General features: G+C 32.9%; 1 protein-coding gene across 11 annotated transcripts in view; it reads left to right on the top strand.

Annotated features, from left to right (window-relative positions):
- The window catches only part of LOC127072341 (protein Fe65 homolog), a 141,108-nt gene that overhangs the window by 86,438 nt on the left and 28,225 nt on the right, over positions 1-26,445 (top strand). For 10 of the 11 annotated variants that reach the window (XR_007785348.1, XR_007785347.1, XM_051012703.1 and 7 more), the window contains one exon: positions 7,712-8,072. Coding sequence is in view for 9 of the 11 variants with exons in the window: in XM_051012703.1 (XP_050868660.1) it covers positions 7,712-8,072 (361 nt within the window). In the remaining 2 variants the exon portion in view is untranslated. Of the gene's footprint in view, positions 1-7,307; positions 7,456-7,711; positions 8,073-26,445 lie in introns of those variants that run through there. The other variant, XM_051012705.1, reaches the window with a different exon arrangement.

Here is a 26,445-nt window from a genome sequence, read left to right as displayed (position 1 = left end):
AAAGCTCTGAGCGAAATCCGCGACTCTAGGATCCAGCACGATGTGGTCTACACGATGTGTGGACTGCGTTAACGGTCTGCCGTAAAACAATGGGATTACTACCGGGTAGATCGATTTTAGCTGAAGGTAGAGACTTTACGGGGTGGGGGATTTGAAACAAAAACGACGGAGAGAATGAAGGTGGATGAAAAAAAAAAAAAAGAAAGAAACAAATAAAGAAAAGAGTTCACTCTAGGACATTTTGATAATTGATCATTTTGACGAGAATTGATATGGTGCTGAGTATTATAGTACGTATTTGTGAAAGTATTGAAGAATTGTATTATATTAGAAATATGTTAGAAATTATGGAGGTAATATATTTATTGTTAACAATATTTAGTTAATATGAATAATAGTAATAATAGTGGTAATGATGAAATAAAAATAATATATACGATACATTCGTGTGACGAATTAAATTATATTAGAAATATGTTACAAGTATTGGAAGTAATACTAATAAGTTTATTATTAATATTATATAATTATTATATATTATATATTATTTAATTACTAATAAGTTTATTAGTAATAATATTTAATTACAACAAATAAAAATAATAATAATAATAATAATTTTTAACAACGTTCGAATATTTAAGCGACCATTTTCATTTCGACAAATCATTATAGTAATAAATCTTTCATAACATAAACAAATATTATTCGATACGCTTGAAACATCGTATACACATAATCACTATACTTGTATGTTAGAAATAGTTACACTATTACCTTCTAAAAACTTCAAATCTAACACGAATATTTGTATTATTTATTTAAAGTTTTAATAACGAAACTTTAAAGCTCGAATACTTTCGTAAGACTCTGTGAATATCGTTAGAACGTTTAAGAAATGTTTAAGAACGTTCGACGAAGAATCAAGCAAGTTTTATCAAGAGAACAAAAAAAGAAAAAAACAAAAAAAAACTAGGTTAAAAGATACCTTTAAAATCGAATTAACGTGTTCAAACGAAAAGTAGAATCCTAGATGTATCGTAACACGTCTAGTTATTTCGTAAGTGGCAATGAAGATGTCTAACAATAAGAATGAGAGAATGAAAATAACTTCTTGGGGAATATATACACATACACACATATACATATACGTACATAGGTATATTCAATTTACCTTGAACCAATAATGACCTTGTCGAGTGAAACAAATTCTTAAGGAAGTAACCAAGTCTACGTGTAACCGAGTACTTACGTGGTTAAGAATGACAGGATAAATAAAACGAACTGATAGACTTCTACGATGAAAATAAATAATATTATTTTTTCCATCTCGAACTCTTGTGTTATACCTTGCTAACAGGAAATAAACATGATCGAAGTTCCGATGTTGTATTGGGAAGGACGTCCATCTTTCTTTTTTTTCTTTTTTTCTTTTTCTTTTTTTTTTATATATATTAGCGTGTGCGTGTCAGACTATCGTTTAACTCTGACCTATCGCAAAGTCGATCGCCTAGCACGAGCCACTCTGTTGCCGTTTTATCGATCGTTCTTAATTCGTCTCCTAACCTATACATTGAAACCTCACACTAGCGTACGCGCTGACTAACTACACACGTTCGTTCGATGTACTGCGAAGAGTTGCTTTATTTTGATATTAAATAAGTATAGTTGGATATTCGATAAAATAGAAAAATTATATATATATATATATGTGTGTGTGTGTAAATAATATGTGTAAACAATCATAATTTATAAGTACGACTTCGTTAAAATATGGACGAAAATTAAAACCTAACCTCAAATATTAATCGAAACCGAAATAATAATTAAATAGTAAATTAGAATGTGTGTAAACGATCATAATTTCCAAATACGATTTCATTAAAATACGAACAAAAATCTAAATCTAACCTCAAATATCGTCGTTCGATCGAAATCGAAATAATAATTAAATAGTAAACCAAATTAGAATGTATGTAAACGATCATAATTTCCAAGCATGATTGTATTAAAATACGAATACAAATCAAAAGCTAACCTCAAATATCGTCGTTCGATCGAAATCGAAATGATAATTAAATAGTTAACTAAATGAAAATCTCAGTAATTTTTTGATTAGCAGCACTGACAAAAATCAGTCTCAATTAAATTTCTTACAATTTGAGCAATCCTAATCGTAATTTCGATGATAATCGAGGTCATAGGACGATTAAAATTCTAGAAGCAATTCGATTCTCAATATCACTCGTACTACGTACTATATCACGAGTTAATCATTATCCAGTCTCTAACTCTAATCACATTTTAGATTAGGATCAAAGAAATACTCGAATATAATTTAATAATAATATGTATCATAAAAGTTCGATTATAATTTCGTCGCGAAACGATTCAAATCATTGATTTCAGCATCGATCATAAATCTCAGTTACTAATAAATAATCCAAATTATTGATGAGTTTTGTGTCTTCGATTTTGTTTTTTTTTTTTTTTCTAAGCAATCGTGCAATATCTTCAATTTCATCCAACTTTTGAACTTCGTAAATCGATCGAGGGAATATTGTGCTCTTTGTTTTTCAATTATCGAAGAAAAAGAAAAAACAAACGAAAAGAGAGAAGGTCCACCAAAGTTCACCAGATTCACGCGCTAATTCCGCAGTAAAAAGAACCACCATTTTGATTTGTTCTCCTCTTTTTATTTTTTCATTGTTGGTCGGAGTGAGATGAAGTAGTAGTTTCTTTCTTCGAAAAGATTGGCAATCGTATCTGGCATGAAACTAAAGTCGCGTGATCTCAAAAAAAAAAAACAGAAAAGAAAAAGGAAACGAAAATTAAGTAAAATTCTTCAAAAAACTAACAAAACTTGACCATTCGAATCACGAAAAAATTTCCATTGCCATGTGCGGAATTACGTGTATGAAGGAAAAAAAGGAAAAAAGAAAAAGAAAAAAGCGAAAACAGGAAAAAAGAAAGAAGGTTCTGTATTGATTTCCAACAACAAATGTTGTCATCGAATAAGCCTGATAAGCTCGCATATAATACATATATCTGAGTATATATATGTGTGTGTGTGTGTATATATATATATATATTCATAGTAGGTAGAATGGTGGGGGAAGTTGGAAGGTTGGGACGAGGCTAACTGCGTTTAAGGGTTGCGTGCGGCGCCGTAGGTGAATGGCGCCACGACGTCTAAGCGCCGACAAGACGAGTGTTTTCCAAGTATGCGTCATCGCTCAGTTCTCCCATAGTCCACTGCACATAGACAAATATATATATATATACCAATACAGAGACACACATACACAGAGAGAGGGGGTGGGAGGGAGGAGAGGAAGGAAGGAAGGAAGGAAGGAAGGAAGGTCGTTGAATGTTCGAACAGAAGGACGACGAATTTCCACTTTCTCGAAGCGAACCAAACGATAACATCAAATTCGATCGATTAAATTGAGCGAGAAGAGATAAGGTAGACATACGCACACGTACACGTACAAAGAGACATAGTTAATCGAGCTAATCAAGGAATAGAAAGAGGTGGGAGAAGATTTTATAAGTAGTTAAGAGAGTATGACTCATAACAGTTCGTACGGTGTCACTTAAAGAAGGTATAGTGTATATATATATCGTTGCCGTAATCGGAAGTATACAAATTTGATATTGCGTCAAGCAGAAAATCTTGACCTTCTCAGTCCTCATCTGGACAAACTTATATTTTGTATCCTCGTACGACCCCTCACCTAAAACTACCAAACCTTCTTTCTTCGACTCCCTTCCGCACAGTTCCCAGACGCTATAAAACTTAACGGGCTCTTTCGAAATTGCCAGGGCCTTTTTCTTTTTTTTTCTTCTTCTTCTTTTCCTTCTCTCTGTCTTTCTCTCTCTTTTATCCCTCCCCCATAACGAGAGACATGGCAGTTGCTCTCTTCGCACCCCATTCTCTTATGGTATACCGTGCGAAAGACATTTAAGATCGTAACTCCAATGTTATGGGGAGGGGTGGGTGGTAGGGACGGTTTTGTGCGTTAAAACGTTTGTATATGTCTACGTGTATCTAAAAAAGAAAAAGAGAGAGAGAGAGAGATTAAGGTTCAGAATCTTCTTGATCTCCAAGCATAATCGTCGAGGACAAACTTTAGCTGTTAGTCGATCGTACAGTTACAAGAGTTCTCCGTTTAGTTTTGCTCGAAAAAGAGAGAAAATTCACTTTATTTCGATTATCTTCGCATAAACCAGAATTACTTGAGTCAACAATGTTAAAGAGGGGAACTCGTTAAAATTTTGAGAAGGACAGAATTTTGAGAAGCAAAGAAAAAAAAAATCTATCCTTCTCCTCCATCTAGTTCACCTGATCGACCCAGCAAACCAAAAAGTTTAACGACCATGACGAAAATGACAGAAAGGAAAATTAGGGTTGGTAACAATGTATCCTGGTATTAATCGTAAATTAGGATAGGAAAGGGTTGGACCCGTATATCAAACCTAACCTCAATTATTAACCGCAGCTGATCGATTAAACGAATTCCGCACAACCTATTACGCAACTGTAATTTCAATATTATATATCTATGAGTAAAATAATTAATAAAAGGAAACTAGACTGTTTAGTAGCCTAATATGTATGTGTATGTATGTATATATAGGAAGTATACGACGAATATCAGTGAAGAGAGGGGGAACAAAGAAAGAGAAAGAGAGAGAGAGAGAAGACTTATGTAAGAATGCAGAAGGAAAGCTACTCATTGGCAGTCGTTGGGTGTTCAACTCCCAGTCCCCTATTTTGAAAGTTCAACTAGACTCTGTGGAAGGAATCGATTGGGTGACTCATCGAGGGCGGTGACAAAACTCTCTCTCTCTCTCTTTTTCTCTAACCTTCCAAGAAATTCTCTCTCTCTCTCTCTCTCTTTCTCTGAAACCTTGATCTCCCCTCTTCCTATCCTTCTCTCATCTTTTTTGTTCTATCTCACTTTAAAAGCTTTTTCTTTCTGGTGAAATAACGAGATGTGCACTTGGTACCGCAATTCTCTTTCTCTCTCTCTCTCTCTCTCTCATTCTTTTTCATTCTTTCTCTCTTTCTCTGTCTGTCTGCAACTGCAGTTAGTCAATTTACTTGGGCGAAGTGTCGCCTTCAACGGTTCCCTTGTTAGTTTTTTCTTTTTGTTTTCGTTTCTTTTTTTTTTTTTTCTTCAGTGCGAACGGAACTTGTCGTGAAATCCGCACGATAATTATGGGGTTACGGGGAAGGAGGAGTTAGTTAGGGTGGTAAAGAGGTAGGGGATAGATGGAGGATGGAAAGTTCGTGGAACGAATGCGTGACACTAACCCTAACGAGTTGAACCGGTGTTCCCGTTTTTACAATGAACCTGTACTCGAAATAAAAGGGAGTTTATTTACGAGGAGGATCGTTGAATTTTTAACGAGACGAGTTTTCTGAACGCCTCCGTTCTCCGTTCATTCGTTTGATTGCCGTTTTACTGTAGTAATTTATCGACGATTTATATATATATATATATATTGCTATCTTTTTCGAGTTTTGTCAAAGAGATTTAAAATTACTCGTGTTTGTTTTCTTCCTTTTTTTTTTTTAAGAACGTGTTATTTTTAATTGCAAAAAAAAAGGAAAAAAACAGTAACTGTGTGTTTGTAGGTGTATGTTAGTAAAGGGTTTATTGGGTCACTGTTGTTGGGTTTTGAGTAAATCATTAACGAACAAAGTGTCTCTTGTGATTAGGATTGTGATTAGATTGTGACCGATTTGTGATTCCGCGGATTGTGATTGGCTCACGATCGTTTGATTTATCTGTGAGTTAATTAATTATCGTGACAGTAGTCGAAATTGAGTTTACGAGTGATTATTGATCGTGACTCTATTTCGATTAGGTTCTGATCGAGTTAAGACGTCTAAGCCACGAATCTACTTTGTCCTTTCGATCCTGACCATAATTATGATTCAATTATCGTAGTATTTACTTTATGACTTTTGCTTTTGCTAATTGATATTCTGACCGACTTCGTTAGCGACTAAACGAAATCTATTGTTGGTAAATCGTTGTTATTTCAACCTGCGGAATAGGATTCCATGAGTTTTAGAACAACAAATTAACTCTGAGAAAGTCGACAATACCTTCTCGTTATTTCCCCAATTTCAGGAATAATGAAATCCGCATTTGAAACGTGTATTTTTTACTTTCGACGTAAAACTACCGGGTTAACTTGAATTCGTTGTGAAACTTTATGGGACACAGGGATATGTTGGATCATGGTTTGAGTCACTTCTATTCTACTCCGTTAATCCATATCGTCTGGCATCTCTTTTGGAAATAATAAATAGTTCGTCAAGTCTAACAACGTATTTGATTTTCTGGTTTATATATATAATACCAGGTCCTCGAATATTTCCAATAAAATTCTATTCGTACTATTGGTAAACCACAATGAACGTATAAATTCAATCGATTTTATACAATCGTTGAAATACTTTCAACTTTTTCAACTATTCTGCTCGTTGCGGAATAAATCAAAGAATTTCTCACACACACACACACATATATATACTTCGATTTTCGTTACAGTTCAAACGCAATGCGCAAGTTTTTTTTTTCTACGATTTATGTAGAGAGTGACGTGGGATGAGGTGATGAGGAATAGGGGTGGGTGGGTGGTTAGGGAGTGAAACGAATGATCGAGTATCTCCTTTCTCGAATTTTGCGATTGAACACCCGAGTAACCGAATGATAAGAGAGAGGAAAAAAAACAAGGGATATTACGAAGTACCAACCCTACAGCACGCTCGTATACACCCAAACAAACGACACGAGTTGCGTTTTAGTTCGATCGACTAATTAACTCTTCAGAACGATGCTCCATTGTTCGTACGTTTCCACCTGTCACGGTTCTTTATCCCTCACCTAGCACCCATCTCTTCTTTCTCTTTTTCTCTTTCTATTTCTCTCTATATATATGTGTATATATCTATCTCTTGATCATCTTTTAACAAATAAAGAACAAAGACACTTAAGTGGCCGCAGAATCGATTTAACGCTTTAATCGAGCCAACATCTCAAGTATAATCATTCAAAAGTGTTACTATTGAGTGTACCCGGTATAATCGAAGGATTTTCAATGATCAAAATTGATTTGAGAATTACAAAAGAGAGAGAGAGAGAGAGAAAGAAGTAGAATAGGATGAACAGAGACTATTGATCAGACCTTGAACTTGGACTGTATTATACTGAATATAATAATAATTGGTATATGTATGTTTGTATGTATGTATATATATACAATGATCAGAAAAATTGATTAACAGTTAGTAGTGTTTGAATATAAGTGTATAAGTATCGAGGAACCAAGGGATTATTTTGACAATATGACGATATCCTCGGAGGAACATGGATACTTTCTGTCGATGGATGTACAACATCGTTCTCGCGACTGCCATTTGTCTCAGGATGATCAGTGAGTAGCTGCGAGAACAAGGTTAAAGAAACTAATCGAACGATTAAAGTAACGTTGCACAATAATTTATCGTATATTGTCTATACATATATCTCTTTATTCTCGATCAATCTTTGATATTTTAATTAATGATTTTTATATAATTTTTATTACACAAAATTTTCTCGTATCATTCAATCGGTATTAAAATAGAAAAGAAAAGAAAAAAAGATTCAACGACGACAACAACAAACGCTTTTATTCATCCTCTGTTTAGAAAATGGATTGCTTTCCTTCGAGAATCCGAATTATCATTTGGATCCGGCACGTTTGGATGATGCATTGAACAGCAACGGAAATGGCAGCTCCCTCTATGACGAATTGTATCAAGAATTAGTTGGCAATGGCGGCAGGGGTGGAGAAGTCACTGGTGGCGGCGGTGGTGGTGGTGGAGGTGGTGGTGGTGGTGGTGGTGGCGGTGGCGGTGGCGGAGGAGGGGGTGGTACGAGAGTTCAAGCACGCAGGACTTATGCGAGCTTGGATCTGGGCAGCATGGGGGTTGACGTCACCCAGGGTCCCCTCACCCTGGATTCCGTGACCGAGGACGCAGCTGACAATACGGACAACCATAACCTAGGGTGAGTCTCATGAACATTTTTATACCTGATTATTATGTCAGATCAAGATTAACATGTTTGGAAGGAGGGTCACTGGGACTTTAACTGATTAAATGATATCGGTTGAAGAGAGGGAAGGGTTGGGGAATGAAACGTCAGGGTCAAAAGTCACTAGATGTCCTGTTAATTCTTCAATTCTTCAATTTTTTATGATTGATATTTTCTTTTCTTTTTGTTTTTGTTTTTTTTGTTTGTAATCGTTGACGTAGCAGGTTTTAAAGGTTGACTAGATAATCCGTGATTTTTGGATTCTGCAAAAAGAGAATAAGAATGTACGTATGTATATACAGGGTGTTTTTGTAACTGTTGGCATAACTAACGTTGAAATAAGAAAAAACAGGGTTCATACGAATATGCGTACGATACGATCTTGTTTCCGAATTACAGTCGTTTTCGCGTGTAACCCGTTATTTAATAATTTTCATAGAAACTGTTCGAAGTGGGTAACCTCGGATCGAATACAGGATACCAAACGTCGCGTCATAGATCTTCTCGTTCGTTCGAAAGTATCAGGTGTTGTTTGAACTCGCTGAGCAACACTCTTGAATACGATATCGCGGTTCTTCAACGTCGTTTACTGGTGCATCGTTAACCAAAGACTTTAGGTGAGTCCCGAACAAATAAAGATCCAATGGATTTAGATCGGTCGATCGTGTTGGCCAATTAATCGACTCGCCACGACCGATCCATTTATTAGGGAATCTCTCGTTCAAAAACTGTCTCGCTAGTCGACTAAAATGTGCTGTCGCATCATCGTGCACAAAACCACATACGGTCGATGACATCAAGCTGTACGTCTTCCGATAGTTCGCGCAAGTTATCCCTTAAAACCGAACAGTACGATTCGCCGGTTAAAGTCCCGTTCGGAAAAAAAGTGGTCCGATCGAATGGTCAACGATTATTCCTGACAACAGAGTCGTACGAATCGCTGGAAAGAACAGAAACGGCTATAATTCGGAAAGAAGATCGTATCGGGTCATACGTTCGTACGAACTTGTTTTCTTATTTTAGCGTACCGAATCTATCCTTGAAGTAAGAGTTATGCCTATATTTTCGATGTATATCCTGTATATATACTCTATATAAAAAAACAGAGAGATCTAAACAATCCAGACACGATCCTAATAAAATCCAATTCCACAAAATTCAACAAATATACAGCATCCTTTCTTTCTACTCCTACCCTCTTCCTCCCTCTCCATCAAACCTCCCCAATTCTTCGGATCACTTCATCGTCACATATATGTTCATATTTTTTAAACATGAGTCGGAGTCCTTCGATGGGAATCCCTTTATCCCGATGAAACAGAGATATCTGATATAGTAATCTTAGATCCTGAAGGAAGAGTAGAATAACTGAGAGAAAGAAAGAAAGAGAGAGAAAGAAAGAGATAGAGAGAGAGATCGGTTTCTCCAAAGGGAAATAGATGGTTCCAATGTAATATAAGGTCCAGTCAGTTAGACCTAACCGATAAAATTCCCAAGTTGGACTTCATCGAGATCCTGCATAAAATTTCAATAAATCCGAGAACAAAAAGAAAGAAACGAAATGAAAGACGAACGAACAGGGCTAAGGGAGAAGGGAAGGAGTATATAGAACAAGGTTTGTTAAAGGGCTGCTATGGGATGGTCTAAATTTATTTGCAAAGAAAAAATAAAAAGAGAAAAGGGGATGCTAAAGGACGAGTTTTATACCGCGAATAAAAATCAAAATCAAAATCCAAAAAAAAAGGATGACAAAAAATTTTTTCCAATCCCCATTTCTATTTTTTATTCTTGGCTTTCTTTCGCTGATCGTAAATTATTTGTCTTGATATTTTTTTACAGTGACCTTTTTACATTTGCAAGTTGATACGGAATATATCCGGAATGATTGGAAACGTTTTCACGGTCGAAAGAAAGAGATCAAATTGAGCTTTTCCAACGGGCTCTGTGACGCGATTTATTTCATCCCTGCCGTCACTAACCCCTTCTCTTTCTCTCTCTCTCTTTCTCTCTCTCTCTCTCTCTCTCGCTTTCTGTCTCTCTATCTCTTCCCATCTTTAAAGATCAGAGAACACTCTTGCCGCTCCATTTTATTTCAGTACTGTGAGAATGAATGATTTGTGATTTTATTTGTGAACGTAACTGTGCACGGTATTCCGGGTAAATTAACAGATCTTTTAATGGATCCTTTCTTATAGGGATTAGCGATTTAAATAAAATAAATAGAATAAAAAAATATAAAATAAAATAAAAGAATCGAACGATCACGATTACTGATAATAATGCTCCGTTAATTCGAAGATCTTTTCGAGTGTTTTTCTAAATGATTTTGATTGATACCGATTTTGCTAGTATTTTGGGGTATGCAAATTTGTTGATTTCCTTGAAAGTTAATAAAGTATTAAAGAATAAGCAGGTGAGGGATAGTAAGAAAAGGTAAATAGAGTCAAATACATGATCAAATGCTCCATTAATTCGAAACTCGTTTCGAGGATTGATTTTATTAGTATTTTGGGGTATGCAAATTTGTTGATTTCCTTGAAAGTTAACAATGTATGAAAGAATAAGTAGGTGAGGGATAGTAAGAAAAGGTGAATAGAGTCAAATACATGATCAAATGCTCCATTAATTCGAAACTCGTTTCGAGGATTGATTTTACTAGTATTTTGGGGTATGCAAAAGTGTTGATTTTCTTGAAGGTTGACTTGGTATTAGTTGACAAGCAGGTGAGGGATGTTGAGAGGGGATGAAAAGGCCCAAGGGTAAGAGCAACGCCAAAGTAGATTGAACTCAATCTAAACTTGCTACAAACTTTGCTAGACTCTCTCTCTCTCTCTCTCTCTCTCTCTCTCTCTCACTCTCTCTCTCTTTCTCATTCCATCTCTTCACTGCTATCTTTTATACTTCTGTCGATCTCCACTCGACTACTGCGATCTTATAACGTGTTTCTCCTCCGAGCTATGTTCCACTTGAGAGGGGTCAAATCGATTAGGTACATACCGCGTAAATTGTATTAACGAAGTATTTTGCTCCTTCCTCCTCGTCTAACATCCTATGAAATAAACATTGAAAGGGATGTACTTAATGTTATTGCATGTGCTCCCTCTAGGAAGAGTCTTTTTTTTTTATTCTGTTCACTGAACTTTTTCATTGAATTTTATTCGAATGCTTCGCAAATTTATTTCTCTCTCTATCTCTCTCTTAAAAATTCAATTGAATCTCGTTTGAGATCTATTCCTTTTTAATTCGAATTTCGATCGAACCCTTGATATAACTTCTCTCGAACTTTGTCTAAAGGCTTACTAAAATTTTTATTTGCTGTCGAAAATAATTAAAAACAAAACAAAAATTATTATTTTGACGAACACAATGAACGTGGTAAATGACAAACGTTTCATAGGTCACTTGATTGTTTAATGCCAGTCGATGTATTGCGTTTGATCGATTCGATAGCAGACTATGAAACATTGTTCATATTAAAAGAAGATTGTAAAAGGGAGAAGAAAAAAAAAAGGAAAAGGCTCTCGCATATCTCGAGAATGGAGTATCTTTAACGATCATACCCGAGGTTGGATATATCGAGCGTGAAATAAGTCGCCTTTTGTTAGAAAAAGAAAAGCTACTTTCCTGCCACATGTTTCATCCCTCACCCTTAGCCCCTCACTCCTCCACCCTTTTTTCTTTCTTCCTTACATCGAATCGAATCTGTCGTCTGCGATGATTTTTCAAAAATGAAAAGAAAAAAAATGTAACCATAATACCATCGTCAGAAGTCACTCGAGTAAAGAAAAAAAAAATATACATATATAAAAGAAGCTAAAAAATATCGATCGTGTAGGATTATTGAATGATCCATAAGATCTATTAGAAAATGAATCTAAAAAAAAAAAAAGAAAAGAAAAGATCTCTGCATACCCAGTGTCATGTTTTATTATCTCAATGTAACTGTTTGTTCTCAACTAAGTGATAAAGATCGTCAAGATGATGAATTCGGATCATTTTTCAAGCTTCGACATTTTTAACAGGCAATCATGTCAAAGTGATATAGTTTTTTCCTTGTTTTCGATCTTATTGCTTTAACGCTTGGATACTTCAATTTGGGTTCTTGAGAAGGGATTGATAGACGAAGAGAATGTAAGTGAATGCGCTCTCGATATCGAACTGGTAGATGGTTATAGCTAAAGTGGTTGATGCCTTTCCAACCTTCAACAGGCAGACGTTTCCCTTTCAACCTCGATGAAGATTGATGAGGATCGTATTAATCTATTCCCTAACTCATCCCTCACCTAGCCCTTCATCCAACCACGTACTATCTACCCCCCAACACCCACCACCCACTACCCCCATCAAACACTTCCGTTGTCTACCTTATACTTATCGCTACTTTTAAATCTTTCGACGACTTTTCTCTTTTAAAAAAAACGAAATGACGAAAAATGATCGAAATCTTTTCCTTTTTTCTTTTCTTTTTCTTTTGATTCGTAATTATTTTTGTTTATTTTTTGGACTACAGGATGTTTTTTTTTTTTTGGATACTTCAGCTACCTAGGATACGGTCATAGCAACCCTACTTTAATCTTGTTTCGAAGAACGGTAATTTGATTTACGGTTTCCGGATCGGATACTGTTTTCTGATCCTTCGAAGTTTGGCCATTTCGAGTCATTCGAAGTTTCATGGGGATTTCGTTATTCGAAATAAATGGTTGATACCATATTTTTTTTTTTTTTTTCTTTTCTTTAGACTATGGTCTCTTCTTTTCTTTTCTTTTTTTTTTTTTTTTGATCGACGACACGTAGGAGATCGATCGTAGAATTTTCTTAAGTGTCGTCCTTCGAAATTTCTACATTCAGAATTCTACGATTTCTAAAGTTTGTAAATTTCTAGATTTTAGATACAATTTTAATTTCAAATCGTTCGATCAAAAATCATATCAATCGTAGGAAATATCAAATAAAAACGGGCTCGATTTTCACTTCGCAAACGTATGTATGACGTATATAAGAGGTCCCTACGTAGATACGAGCAAGTATAAATTGATATTGATTTCAGTACCAAGAATATATACGTACGTACGTACGTACACAAAACACACACACACACACACACATATATATATATATATAAACTCGTATACGTGTTTACATTGGTTGGACGTCACGGTTTTACCAACGAATCTCATGCCCGAAGAAATACGAGATAGTCCATCTTAAGAGGAATTTTCAACGATATATGGAGAATCCATGGTATTTCCCATATAAAAAAAAAACAAAAAAGAGAGAGAGAGAGAAAGAGAAAAAGAATACTATGAAATAAGATAAAAATAATTAAATATCCTCTTCGAAAATATTCACATCGAAAAAATAAAGAAATTCAAAGACGATTGAAAACATTCAAAAAAAAAAGAAAATATTCAGATCTGTTATAATTGAAATAAAAACTGATAACGTAGAGAGAAAAAGAAAGACAGAGAAAGAAATATAAATCCAATATTTTCAATGTATATGTTTATATACAAAATATCCCAAAAGGTTTGGCGCATACTTCAGGAGAGTATCGAGAATATCCCATAGTATAGGTCAAATCTTTTGGGACGCCCTATATATATATATATATGAGATTCAAACTAAGAATACAATACGAATATATCGATCGAATCCTCTTCAGAATTTTGTCGGTGTATACATATTTTCTATATATGTATATATATATATATATATATATATATATATATATGTTCGTGTATATGTGTGTGTGTGTATGTAATATGTAGGTACGTACCAGTGAAAATTTCAATTCGGTATTTCCATTCTAACGAGATTCTGGCGATCGGCGCCCAAGGGGCTTTCAATTTCATGCAAATCGTTGGACATCGTTGGTTCTAGAAAAGAGAGAGATAGAAAGAGAGAGAAAAGGGTTTCGTCCGCGTTATTAAAATGCTTATATTGGTCCAGGGCTACCGATGTTACGATAAAAAAAAAAAAAAAATAATAAATGGTAAAAAGAAATACAAGAAAAAAAATGAGATCAAATAAGTGTTCTCTATTTCTCTCTCTCTCTCTTTTGTTTCTATCTAATTTAAAAAAAAATAAATAAATAAATAAAAAGAAAAGGAAAGGCTGGTTTCTCTTGTTGTATCAAAATTTATGTATTTATTTAGTTTTATTTTTCGCGATAATTTTTAAGCATCTATAGTATGCATGATCAATAATCTGCATTGTATCGATATTCTTTCATTTAATTTTATTATCATTAGATTATTTTTTATTTTTATTTTTTTTTTTTTTTTTTTTTTTTTTTGTAATTTTTTGTTTCTATTATTAAATCTGTAATTGTTTTCTCTCTCTTTCTCTTTTTTTTTTTTTTCTATTTATGAGATAATCTTTATGGTTGTTACTTTTTTTGATGAAGGATGGGTTATAGGGTAGAGTAGGCATCTATTATTACCAATTTGATGAGTGTTCAGTATGGGGGAAGAAAGAAAGGATGAGAAAAAGAAGAGTATAGATAAATCGCGTAATCCTAATGTAAAAGCATAGTCGTCGATAAGAATGCATTTGAAGTTCCTTTGTGGTAGATATATATGGTAATTGGAAGTTTCTTTTTTATTCATTCTCGAAATAAAAATAGGGATGGAGAGATTATCGATGAGTTTTTTAATGAGGGATCAAGAGTATTTTCAGAAATAAATTGACTGAAATTAATAGGTCTATGGGATATTGTATTACACCGTGATGCATTTGAAATGTGGTGTATGTAATAATGGATGCTGTATTTTTTAAGCGAATTTAAGCGAACTGAGTTTCTTTTTGTTTTCGTTATATTTAAAAATGGATACTTATTATCGTTTTTCTTTTTCTTTTTTTTTTTTGGAAATTGATACAAAATTCGTCTTATATTTTTTTTTTCCTTTTGATTAGAATTTTATTTTTATCATAGTTTTACACGAATTTTCATACGAACTTTTCGCAACAAACTGTTTCTTTCTTTCCGAATTTTCATTTGAATATTTTCGTCGAGTGAATATTTTCATTTACAACCGAGGAATATTGATTGAAATTTCTCTGTTAAACTCGATCCAAAAGCGTCCAAATTTTCTATTAAAATTTTAACTTAAATTCTCACTCCTAAAATTTCACTCCCCGCATTTTCAACTAAATTTTCACATGAATTTCTACCGAATTATATAAGAAACGATGCGAATGTAACACACGCATACGAACACACACGTATGGAAAATCTCATCACGTAGGATATCCCGCGAACCAAAAGATTCCCCCTCCTAAAAAAAAAAAAAAAAAGAAAAGGAAAAGGAAAAGAAAAAGAAAAAAGAAAGAAAAGAAAAGAAGAATAAATATTAAAATAGAAATCCTCGAAATACCTAGGAACTGGGTCAAAGGTTATTTGATAAATTCCCAACGAGCCGTCGAAATATTCCTAGAACGTTATCACGAATAATTATTATTAATTCCCAAGCGTAATTTACATTGGCACGGACATCCGGGTTCTCTTTTTACCGAGAGCAAAAGAGATAGAGATACCTAGATAGATAGATAGGTAGGTAGATAGACTAGAGAGTGTGCGTGTGTAAGAGAGAGAAAGATAGAGATGGTGATAAAGATAGAAAGAGATAGAGAGAAAGAGAGAGATAGAGATAGAGATAGAGTAGGGATTACAAAGCAACCCCCAGTCGGAAGTTTGCCGTTGGTGGTGCCATGAGAACTATGCGAAGGGGTATGCATTTGGCACGAATTGCTTTCTCCAACGTCGCCCTTAATTGCAGTTATACTCAAGCCGCAGGCACTCGTCGAATTCGAACGTTAATGCCGATAATGGCCATGCCAACGCTTACCGAACTTATACCTTGCTCTTGTTACAACTTCCACCCCTTTTCCTCCCTCCCTTCGTCTATCTTCCCTCTTTTAACCCACCACTACCTGTTTTTCTCTGCCTCCGTTTCACTCAGTCTCCCTGTAATATTTTTTATCGTTTATAGCACTACCAAAAAGATCTACCCTGAAAGGGTGAAATCATTTAGTGTCGCGAACGTCCATTGATTATTCCTTAACGTTCGTCGTTGGGGGAAAAAAAAAATACCTAGAAATTATTCGAGTCTTTTTTTTGTTTCTTCTTTTCTTTTCGGTTAACCATCAATCGTTTGACCATTATGTCGTTCAATTATTATATCAATCATTCGATTATTATATCATTGGTTATTGTAGAAATTACTGGATTTTTTTTTTTTTATTTTGTTTTGGTTGATATCAATCGTTCGATTATAATATTGGGTATGTCATATGATTGTACGCGTTTTTCGTTAGGAAGTAAAATTTTGTTGGTGTTTGGTTCGACAAACTTTCTATGATGAAATGGAAAAATTTAGAAATGGAAATAAAAGATCTTCTAGATGATGTATTAACGATCGATCATATCAAATTTAATATCAATCTTTTTCTGAACACTATTCGGACTAGTTCTTTTTTGTATTCATTCCAGATTGTTAAATCATGAGTCTGGAAGTTTCGTTTAGTTCCATTTTTTGAAGATCTGTGAACAAAAAAAAAACAGAAGAAATAGCCTCGAACGTATCGTGAAAGATGAGATTAAAAGTCACGACAGACGATGTTTAGTCACATAAAAAAAAAAGAAACCTTCGATCGATTCTTCTTCTTCCTTTTCTTTGAAATACAAAACTGTAAAAGAATCGTCGAGCTGTATCAAAAAAAAAAAAAGATTAAAAAAAAAAAGAAAAGTATAACAGCAAACGAGTTGAACGAGTTTGATAAAAACATTTCCGTCGAGTAAATCAAAGCTAGAGAGTAAGTACTGGTTTAACGAGCCGCAGTAAATTCGAATTTTCATGGGAATGAACTTGGTGCCGGTAGATTATTTATATAACATTTAGTGCATTCGCGAGGAAACGAGAAGGTTTGAGTAGGGGTTGGGTTGTCTGGTCGGTGGGCGGGTGAATGAGTGGGTGGTGATGGTTTGGGGTGGGTTTGCGTCGTAGCGATCGTTAATTTAGCGAGAGAAGCAAGACGATATACCGGTCGATGCTGAGATCGTGACAGGAAGTGTGGTACGAGTCCTCTATGGTATGGGGTAGGTAGCTAGAGAGAGATAGATAGAGAGAAAGAGAAAGAGATAGATAGGGCTAGGTAGAAGAGAGTATGCGGAATGGATCTAGAAGGTGCGGAATGAGGGGTGCGGAATAGGGGGTGCGGAATGGGGGGTGCGGAATAGTAGTAGGAGTGGGAGAGGTTAACCTGCTTGCTAGAATGACAATGAGGAACGGCTTTCGGTGTTGCTGAACGAAACGGAACGGTTGCTACTCGACTAGAATTACCAGGTAATCGTGAAAAGGGATCTTATTGTGCAACGTGGAAACGATCCTGACGTGCCGATCAAACTCGATCAAACCCGATCAAAAAACCGATCTTTGCTCGAGTCTCCTTCTTCTTCGTTTTTTCTTTTTCTTTTCTTTTTCTCTTCTTCTCTTTTCTTTTCTTTTCTTTTCTTTTTTCTTGTTTGCTTTTTTACTTGTTTGGTTTTCTCTTTTTCTTTTTTTTTTTCTTCTCTCTCTCTCTCTCTCTCTTTTCTTACACTTTTATCGGTCGGTTTAACCTAGACGCACGTATTTTCGAGAAAAAATAAAAAAGAAAGAGAAGAGAGACGGAAGGAAAGAAATTACTCTTTTTCGAATTTCATGAATTTCGCGTTGTTGTTGTTTTCGACACGACGTTGGAAATAGAAAGCAGATAAATCGAATCTCGCTGTTTTGATTGTGACCTGTTTTTTTTTCTTCTTTCTTGTATTATCTTGTTTTAAAAAAAAAACTCGAATGATTCGTAAAAGTCCTTTTTTTTCAATCTCATCATCCCTTATATGATCGAGAGATTTTGTTTCATATTTATTTAATGAAATCCAAGTTTTATATGTATATATATGTATATATGTATATATGTATATGTACATATATAAACATTTTTTTTTCTGCCTCTTCTTTTCTTATTTATCATTCTTTTTTTTTATTTTTTCTATTTTTCTTTTCTCTTCTCTTTTATACACACACACACACACATATATATATAAGAAAGTCACGTTTTCTCGCAGGATATCTCCGAAGGTGGAATATGCAGAAATGTGCACGTGCCTTCGAGTTAGCATATAAATGAAATCCGCCTTGGCCCGTTGAATGTCAATTCGGTAAGAGAGAGACAGAGAGAGAGAGAGAAAGAGAGAGAGAGAGAGAGAAAAAGAGAGAGAAAGAGAAAGAGACAGAGAACAAGATAAAGATAAAGAAGAGTGGGTTTGAGGGGAGGATAAGGTAGATTCATTGATGTATATACATATACGTACTGGGTGAGCCACAAATTCCAAAATGATTTGAAATATCAATTACTATATTCGATCATGATCTTTTTAAAGATCGTCGATTAAAGAGAAAGAACAACAAATATATTTAAAAAAAAAAAGAAAATTAATAAATAAATAAATAAATAAGGATGAAAAAACAAAGATAAAAATTATTTCCAAACTTGCAGTTGGACGATCCCTTAGAGAAAAAAAAAAAAAGAAAAGAAAAAGGGAAAGAAAAAAGAAGGTAAAGGAGAAAGAGCAAACAAAATTAGTCCAAAGAGAGTTTGAAGGAAAGATTGATGGATCGACAAAAAAAAAAAAAAGAAAAGATTCAATAAAGAAGAAAAAGATAAGGAAAGCAAAAAAAGTCGCCTGCGAAAAAATGTTGGTCACGAGATCGAAGAAAAATTTTTTACATCACCCTGTAGAGGCGTGCGCGTATATGTGATGTATACACATATACACGTTTGTGCACAACCACGTACAAACATACACACATACATATATATACATACACACACATATTTTTCGTACACACGTGTAAATGTTAACACGCGTACACGTTAACGTAGAAAATATTCTACGAACGAAATGCATTCGAGCATGGAACGGTTACACCGAGGGAATTCATTGTCCATGAAAACGATCCTTGACGTGAGCACGAAATAAATCGAGCGAGACTCTATGAGTGAGAGAGAGAGAGAGAGAGAGAGAGAGAGAGAGAGAGAGAGAGAGAGAGAGAGAGAGAGAGAGAGAGAGAGAGAGAGAGAGAGAGATGTCGCTTTCTCCCAAAGTTTGAATAACGTCTGGGCCTTTTTTCTTTTTCGAGACTCCTAATTTTTTTTTTTTTTATGTATATATATATATATATAAATTTTTTTGTCTTTGTAGTTCGTTCGTTCATTCGTTCGTTCGTTGGTTGGTTGGTTTGTTTGTTTGTTTTTGTAAAAAATTCGCGAAAGTATCTTTTTATGGTATTTTTGCATCCATTCTCCACCCCTTCTACTTTTTATCGAAACTATCATTGATAAATATTTGCTTTTCTTTTCTTTTTTTTTTGTTCTGTTTTGCTTTGTTTTGTTTTGTTTTGTTTCAATAACGATTTGCATGCAATTTTTGGGTTCGATTAGTTTCTTTCTTTTTTTTGTTTATTTATTTATTTCTTTTTCCTTCTTTTTTTAGGTTTCAATTTTTATGTATATATGTGTGTGTTTGTGTGTATGTGTGGCTTTCTGTCTCTCTTTCTTTTGGATTTATTTTGTGAGATGGATCCGAAGGTTTCTAAGTTGTTCGGATAATCTTTTCTTTTTTTCTTTTCTTTTTTTTTTTGTTAATGATTCACACGACCAATCTCGTTTTATAAATTATGAAATTAAAATGAATTGGAATTATAATGTAATATTAATTGAAATATCTATAGGAAATTAGAAATTAAAATTGAAAATTTTATAATACTACTTCGGTGTAAATTTTGTAAATGTTATAGTAGTTTTTTGATTAATAATTTCCTAAAACTACGAGATTCAGCTTGTAAGATTACGCGATCGATAAAGAAAGAAAAAATTTCAGAAAAGGAGAATTTCAATTTAATTTTTAATAATCACCTTAGAAAATTTTACACTCTACTTTCAACCCCCGACCAATTCCACTATCATTGATAGTAAATAAAGAAACGAACGAAAAAAGAAAATTATCGAGTAAAATAATAATAATTTTAAGGGTGTTAATGAGAAAAATAAATAAAAAAAAAGAAAAGGAAAGCTATAACGAACTCGGCTCTCTTTAATTTTTGAGTTTAATTGTTACTGCGAGAAGAAAGAAATGAAAGAAAGAAAGAAAAAGAAAAAAATAAAAAAGTAAAAGAAAAAAGATGGAAGTCGAATGATTTGGGCGGGAAAATTTATAGTAGACGGTTATTCGAAAAGTTACTTTTCTCCTGATAACGAGATAAGCCCCGAGCTACGATGGTTTGCCGGCTGCAAGGAAAATTAGAGAATAATGGCCTAAGGGAAATTAATGGTGGTAAATTGGAGCAATGAAGAAACTGACTTACACAAAAATTTATTACATATTTATTTAGGGGTTTGAGGGGGGAAGTAGATGGATGAATATAGGAAAATTTAATTTTAATTATCAATTTATATATTAATTTATTTCGTTAAAATAAATTTGTTAAATTATTTTCTATTTTTATATCGTTTCAATAATTATTGTTATTTATTATTATCTTATTATTATTATTATTATTATTATTATTATTATTATTATTATTATTTTTTATATAGAAAAAAAGTATATTTCTATATAATTCTAGTTAAAAAAAATATCTTTCTTTTTTCTTCTTTTCTCTTTTGTAATACTCATTCCAAAAGCTTCTTTTTCTAACATATTTATTATTAACATTTGTTTTGATAAAAAACTTAAAAGTATCTATCGAATAATAATAATTATAATGATAATATAAAAAACAAGAAAAAATCATAATTTTATTTTATTAATATATATGTGTATATATATATATTTTTTTTTAATTTTATTTACATTTACACATACATACAAACACTAAGTTAAAAAAAATATATACAATCGAGAAGAAGAAAAATATTCATACAAATAATTTCATCCCTTAAAACGATTTATACATATTATACAATAACTCTACTGGAATAATAAGTTTGAATAATGTTAGAGTTTGAAGTATGGTGGGGATGAGGGTGGTATAGTAAAGGGATAGAAGTTGACCGATTCAGTTCAAAAGGAACTACCAAGGGCCAACGAACCCTTCTTACCCTTTGACCTGTCCCTATCCTCCATATCTTCCACCCTCTTACCATCGTCGTTCCTTTTCCTTTTTTTTTTTTTTTCTTTTTTCTGAGAAGATAGTCTCCTCCACCTTGTCCTCTTCTACTCTCCCTCACCCCCTTTCCCCCCCTCTCCCACCCCCTGAAACTCGTAACATCCTCTCGAAGCAACCGGAAGTGCTTTGGGATGCAACTTTGCGTTAGTGTGAAAATGGCGGACTTTAGTAGTTTCTTGAGAATAGGAGGAGAGAGGTGAAATAATAAAAAATAGAAAAAAAAGAAAGAAAAAGGAAAAGAAAAGAAAAGAAAAGAAAGTAGAAGAAAGTTGCACGTTGTGGATCCATCTTAAAACTACTATAGTCTCTCTTTCTCTTTCTTTATTTCTCTTTTTCTTTTTTTTTTTTTATTTTATTTTTTTTTTTTTTTGAAAAATCGAGAGATCTTTCTTTTCGTATAATGGCTACCTTTTAGGTATGCTTGTGCGTGCGTTTCTGTGTGTATGTATGATAAATTTAACACAAGTATAAAACGCAGCTTAGTATTTGTGTATTAATCAATAAATTGATTTCCATCGATTTAGAATTATTTGCAATTTAATAATAACGCGTATGTGTATATATATATATATTGGTGGATATTTTTTTTCTATTTTATTTTTTCTATTCTTTCTTTCTTTCTTTCTTTCTTTTTTTTTCTTTTTTTAATTTAATATCTCCACAAAATAAATATACGTTCGAATGAATATATTTGTTAGATCGATCGACCTGCGAATGTATTTATACACTGTTCTAATATTTTAACTGGAGCAGAAGTTTTATTAATTTTATATAAGATAATTATATTTGACATATGTATATATATATATATTTATTTATTTATTTATAATAAACAAGATATGTATAAATTATAAAATAAATTTCATAATAATAATAATAATAATAATAATAATAATAATAATAATAATAATAATAATAATAAAATAAAAGAAATATTTAAAATCCTCTTAAAAGATATAAACCCCCGTAAAAATAAATACAATAAAAATATCCAATATAAATCTGAAAAACGATAAGAGAAAGACAGATTAAATGAATATTTGTGAAGATAAAAGAAAGAAAGACAAAAGAAAGATATTTTTCAAAGTTTCTTTCACTTGATAAAGACAAATACGTACGTTTTCGTCCAAGTTGATCATGACTCATCATTACACACACACACACACACACATATTTATAGGGTTGAAGAAAGAATGTACGAATGAAATATTTCGTTCGAAGAAACGATACAACTAAAGTAACGTGAATTTTCTTGGTATACATTTCGCCAGTGTAATTGTAGATTTTATCTGGTATAGTTACTCCTAGGAGAAGGGTAGAAAGAGAGTGAATGAGAGAGGGTTGCTTGCTAAAAGGAGAGAGGGAGATGAGGTTTATGGGATTCATTCGTCACGGGGTGACTATATACATACATACATACATACATACATACATACATACATATATATACATACATATACATATACATACATATATATATACGTATATATATATATATATATATATATATATATATATATATATATATATATATATATATATATATCGAAGCCAACCCCTCGTATTTTACTCGAGAACCTTGGAAAGAATTCCATCGTGATATTCCTCAGGGCGTTACTACCGGCATTTTGTAATTGATTACCACTTGCTCTTTTAATATTTCCGCTTATTCATCGTGGTGAATCGTTAAAGGAAACACGAACGAACGAACGAACGAACGAACGAACGAACGAACGAACGCTTCAAAAGATATTCATGCTTCCTACGATTATAAGTTATTCGTAATTTATCCATCCTCTTTTTTTTCGTTTTTGCTTCTATTTCTTCATTTTTCTTTTTTTATTCCGTATTATTTTTATTTCTTTTTTTTTTCATTGGAATTACGTACAGATCGTATACTTTGTTTCGAGCAATGATCGATCATCGATACGTCAATGATTGTTAACAAAATTATTATTATTATTTAATTATTATTTGTCGAGAAATTTTATTAGTTGACAACATAGTTTTGTTATTAATTAATAAATGTTAGGTAGATGTTCCAATGGTTTTGGTTTTTTTGTTTCCTTTTTTTTCTTTTTTTGAGGAAGAGAAAAGAAAAGAAGAGAAAGAAAATCATCGTTCGAAGTTATCTGTTAAAATTATCAGCAAGTTGATATTACTGTTAGAATTTCGGTAATAATCCAATAGCTATCTAATGAAAGCTACATTGGAATACAGTCGTAACCTAAATCAAAATGCCAATCATAAACCTAATCACGTTAAACCTTAGGATAGAGAAATTTGATAACGGCGAACAGTCGAAATGTAATAGTAATAATAACAATAATAATAATAATAATAATAATAATAATAATAATAATAATAATAATAATAATAAATTTATTACAATAATAGACTTTAATCACGATTGCTATTAACAATAATTCGATAACGATTTAATAATAACAGACTCAATTGCAATTTACTTGCAAAACACAGCGTTGCAATCTAAATTCAAAAATCTAACATAAAAAAAAAAAATCACGACAGTATCAAAACTGTGTCGGTAAAAATTTCAAATAACAAAGTAACAACTTGGTAAAAAAAAAAAGAAAAAGATCGATCACAAAATTTCGATATTAAATTCGATCATCGCTTAAAACTCGAACGCGTCTTTTCAATAAGTCAAATATTCGTTTTAATAATGACGAAATACTAAACAATAATAAATATTATTTATTATTCAAATGAAATTATTTAAATAATATTTCAGGTGAGTGTAATTTTATTTAAACGATATATAATGTTTATTTAAATAGAATTATTTTAAATAAATAATTTTCCCTTATCGAAAATTGTCTCTTACGATCCAATTAATAATCCAATCGCAAATATTTCGAAACAATTTCGATCACAATTTCTCTAATAACATCGAACATCGAACTAATCCGTAATTTCAATCTCACCTATTGGTAATAACATCCTACTGATAAAAACGTAGTGAAAAATTTGAATAAACATTAAAACCTCAATTACAAATCGTTCGCAAGTTCTGTTAGAACCTAGATTAAGAATTCAATAGAGATTTACAAATTGCTTTTGGAACGGACGAACAAAATATTTAATAAATAATAAATTCAAACGTAACTTCGACAGTCGCGATTACAAGAGACAAATCCGTAATAACAGAATTCAGTAACGAAGCAACTAAAAAAAAAAAAATAATAAAAAATAAAAAAATAAAAAAAATAAGAATAAAAAGAAAACACTTGCTCTCGAAAAGCAAGTCGACAATCGTAAAACTATAAAAAAAGAAAAAGAAAACGTCACCTACATAAATATCGATAATTCCGGTATTAAAAATTCATAGAAAATTTATTCCCTAGGCAACATATTTCTCCTTAGCAAACACCAACATCTTTTCATCCATTTCATCGTTCCAAAAGCACGTACAAAAATCTTTCCACTTCAACCTAATACGTACTACTACTACTACTACTACTACACTATTACTTTACCATGCAAGTGTGTATAACCATGTGAAAGAGAATTCTAGTGAGAAACACACACTTAAACGTATCTACACGAGCATGTACGTATATGTATGTATGTATATACATATATATATACAAACATGGTTGAGAGAATGCACTCGATAAGACCAACCACGATGTACCCTATTGATTGGGCTGCGGCATTCTGTATTGAATTCCATCTGTAATCTCAAACGAGCATATATTCCAAGTGAGTAAATGAGCGAGAGAGAGATAGAATAAGAGATAAATGATTGTCGACAATACATGGATTAATACATAAGACAATAACCTTTTCAAGCCACGTAACACAGAAGCATGTAAAGGAACACTTTTAAACAACTGCGGTCGAGGATTTCTTATTATGTATAATTCATGAATGATACTGTCAAAGGATTGGTTAAGGTTCAACGTACCTACCATTTACTGTTGTTTACCATATGTATATAATACCGTAATAAAATTTGAAATATACATCGTCGTACGATATCACACTCACCCCCTGTACAAATGTATTCTTTCTTTTTACACGATTTTTATTAGCCATAAAAAAAAGAGGAATAAATTAAAGAAGAAAAAAGGTAGAATTAACGAAGTTTGATCAAGAGTAAGGGGTGGTTAAAAGAGAGGGATGGATGGTTAATCATGATTTTTTTTTTTTGTTTTATGCGATCGTAATTCGTTTCTAAGTTTGATCTCCACGAGCAAATAAGTCTTTTATTAATGTCTTATCAATTCGATTAAGCGAACGTATCGTCTCTTTTTCTTCAAGGTTCTTTTTTTTTCTTTTTTTTTTTTTGTTTGAACATTTATTTTGGTAGATCAACGTTTGATATCATAAATATATATAAGAGATTTGTCTATACGATCAACAGAGATATTTTTAGATAACAAAAAGAAAATGGTGGGGACGATGACTCCGATAAGAATCGATTCGCGTCCGAGCGTTATCGATCGAGTTGTGACATATTCCCGTGGTTTTAGATGACACAAATTCCTGTTAGTTGATTCATACCTTGCATGGCCTAGGGTTGTTGCAGTGATATAGCTCTCATACACGCATACGGAAAGAGAGAGAGAGAGAGACAGAGTTTATAATGAACGATTCTTGGTATTACCAACATTGACGGAAGTTTGTGTCATGTGTTTGCTGATAATAAATTCGAACGGAGAGATGGTAGAAAAAGAAATTAATCATTCATTACTGAAGCTAGGTCGTTCATCATTCTTGAAAGATTTTCTTCGAATCAATTCGTACGAATTGAATTCATTTCATTAACGATTGACTCATTAACAAATTCGATCCCATTCGCGCGGAGAAAGATAACTCGATTACGATTTTTCTAATTTAACTCCAAACGAAATTCATTAAACGAAATTCGGTTAGGAGTTAATGAATTTATAACGATATAGTAATAGAAAAAAAAAAAAAAAAAAAAGACAGAAAAAATCTTAAACAGGACTCTGTTACGATTCAGCAAACAATTCGAGCTGAACTCATTCGCTATTCAATCGTAACTCGGACAAAACTCGTAGGTAACTGTTCAGTCACAATTCAGAAAGTATTCTCAGTCACGATCGAATCTCGATGTTTCCTCGAGTAAACAAGGTTAAAAAAAA

This window comes from Vespula vulgaris, chromosome 25 (assembly GCF_905475345.1).
Source record: "Vespula vulgaris chromosome 25, iyVesVulg1.1, whole genome shotgun sequence".
NCBI lineage: Eukaryota > Metazoa > Arthropoda > Insecta > Hymenoptera > Vespidae > Vespula > Vespula vulgaris.
This window is presented reverse-complemented; position numbering and strand designations above follow the sequence as displayed.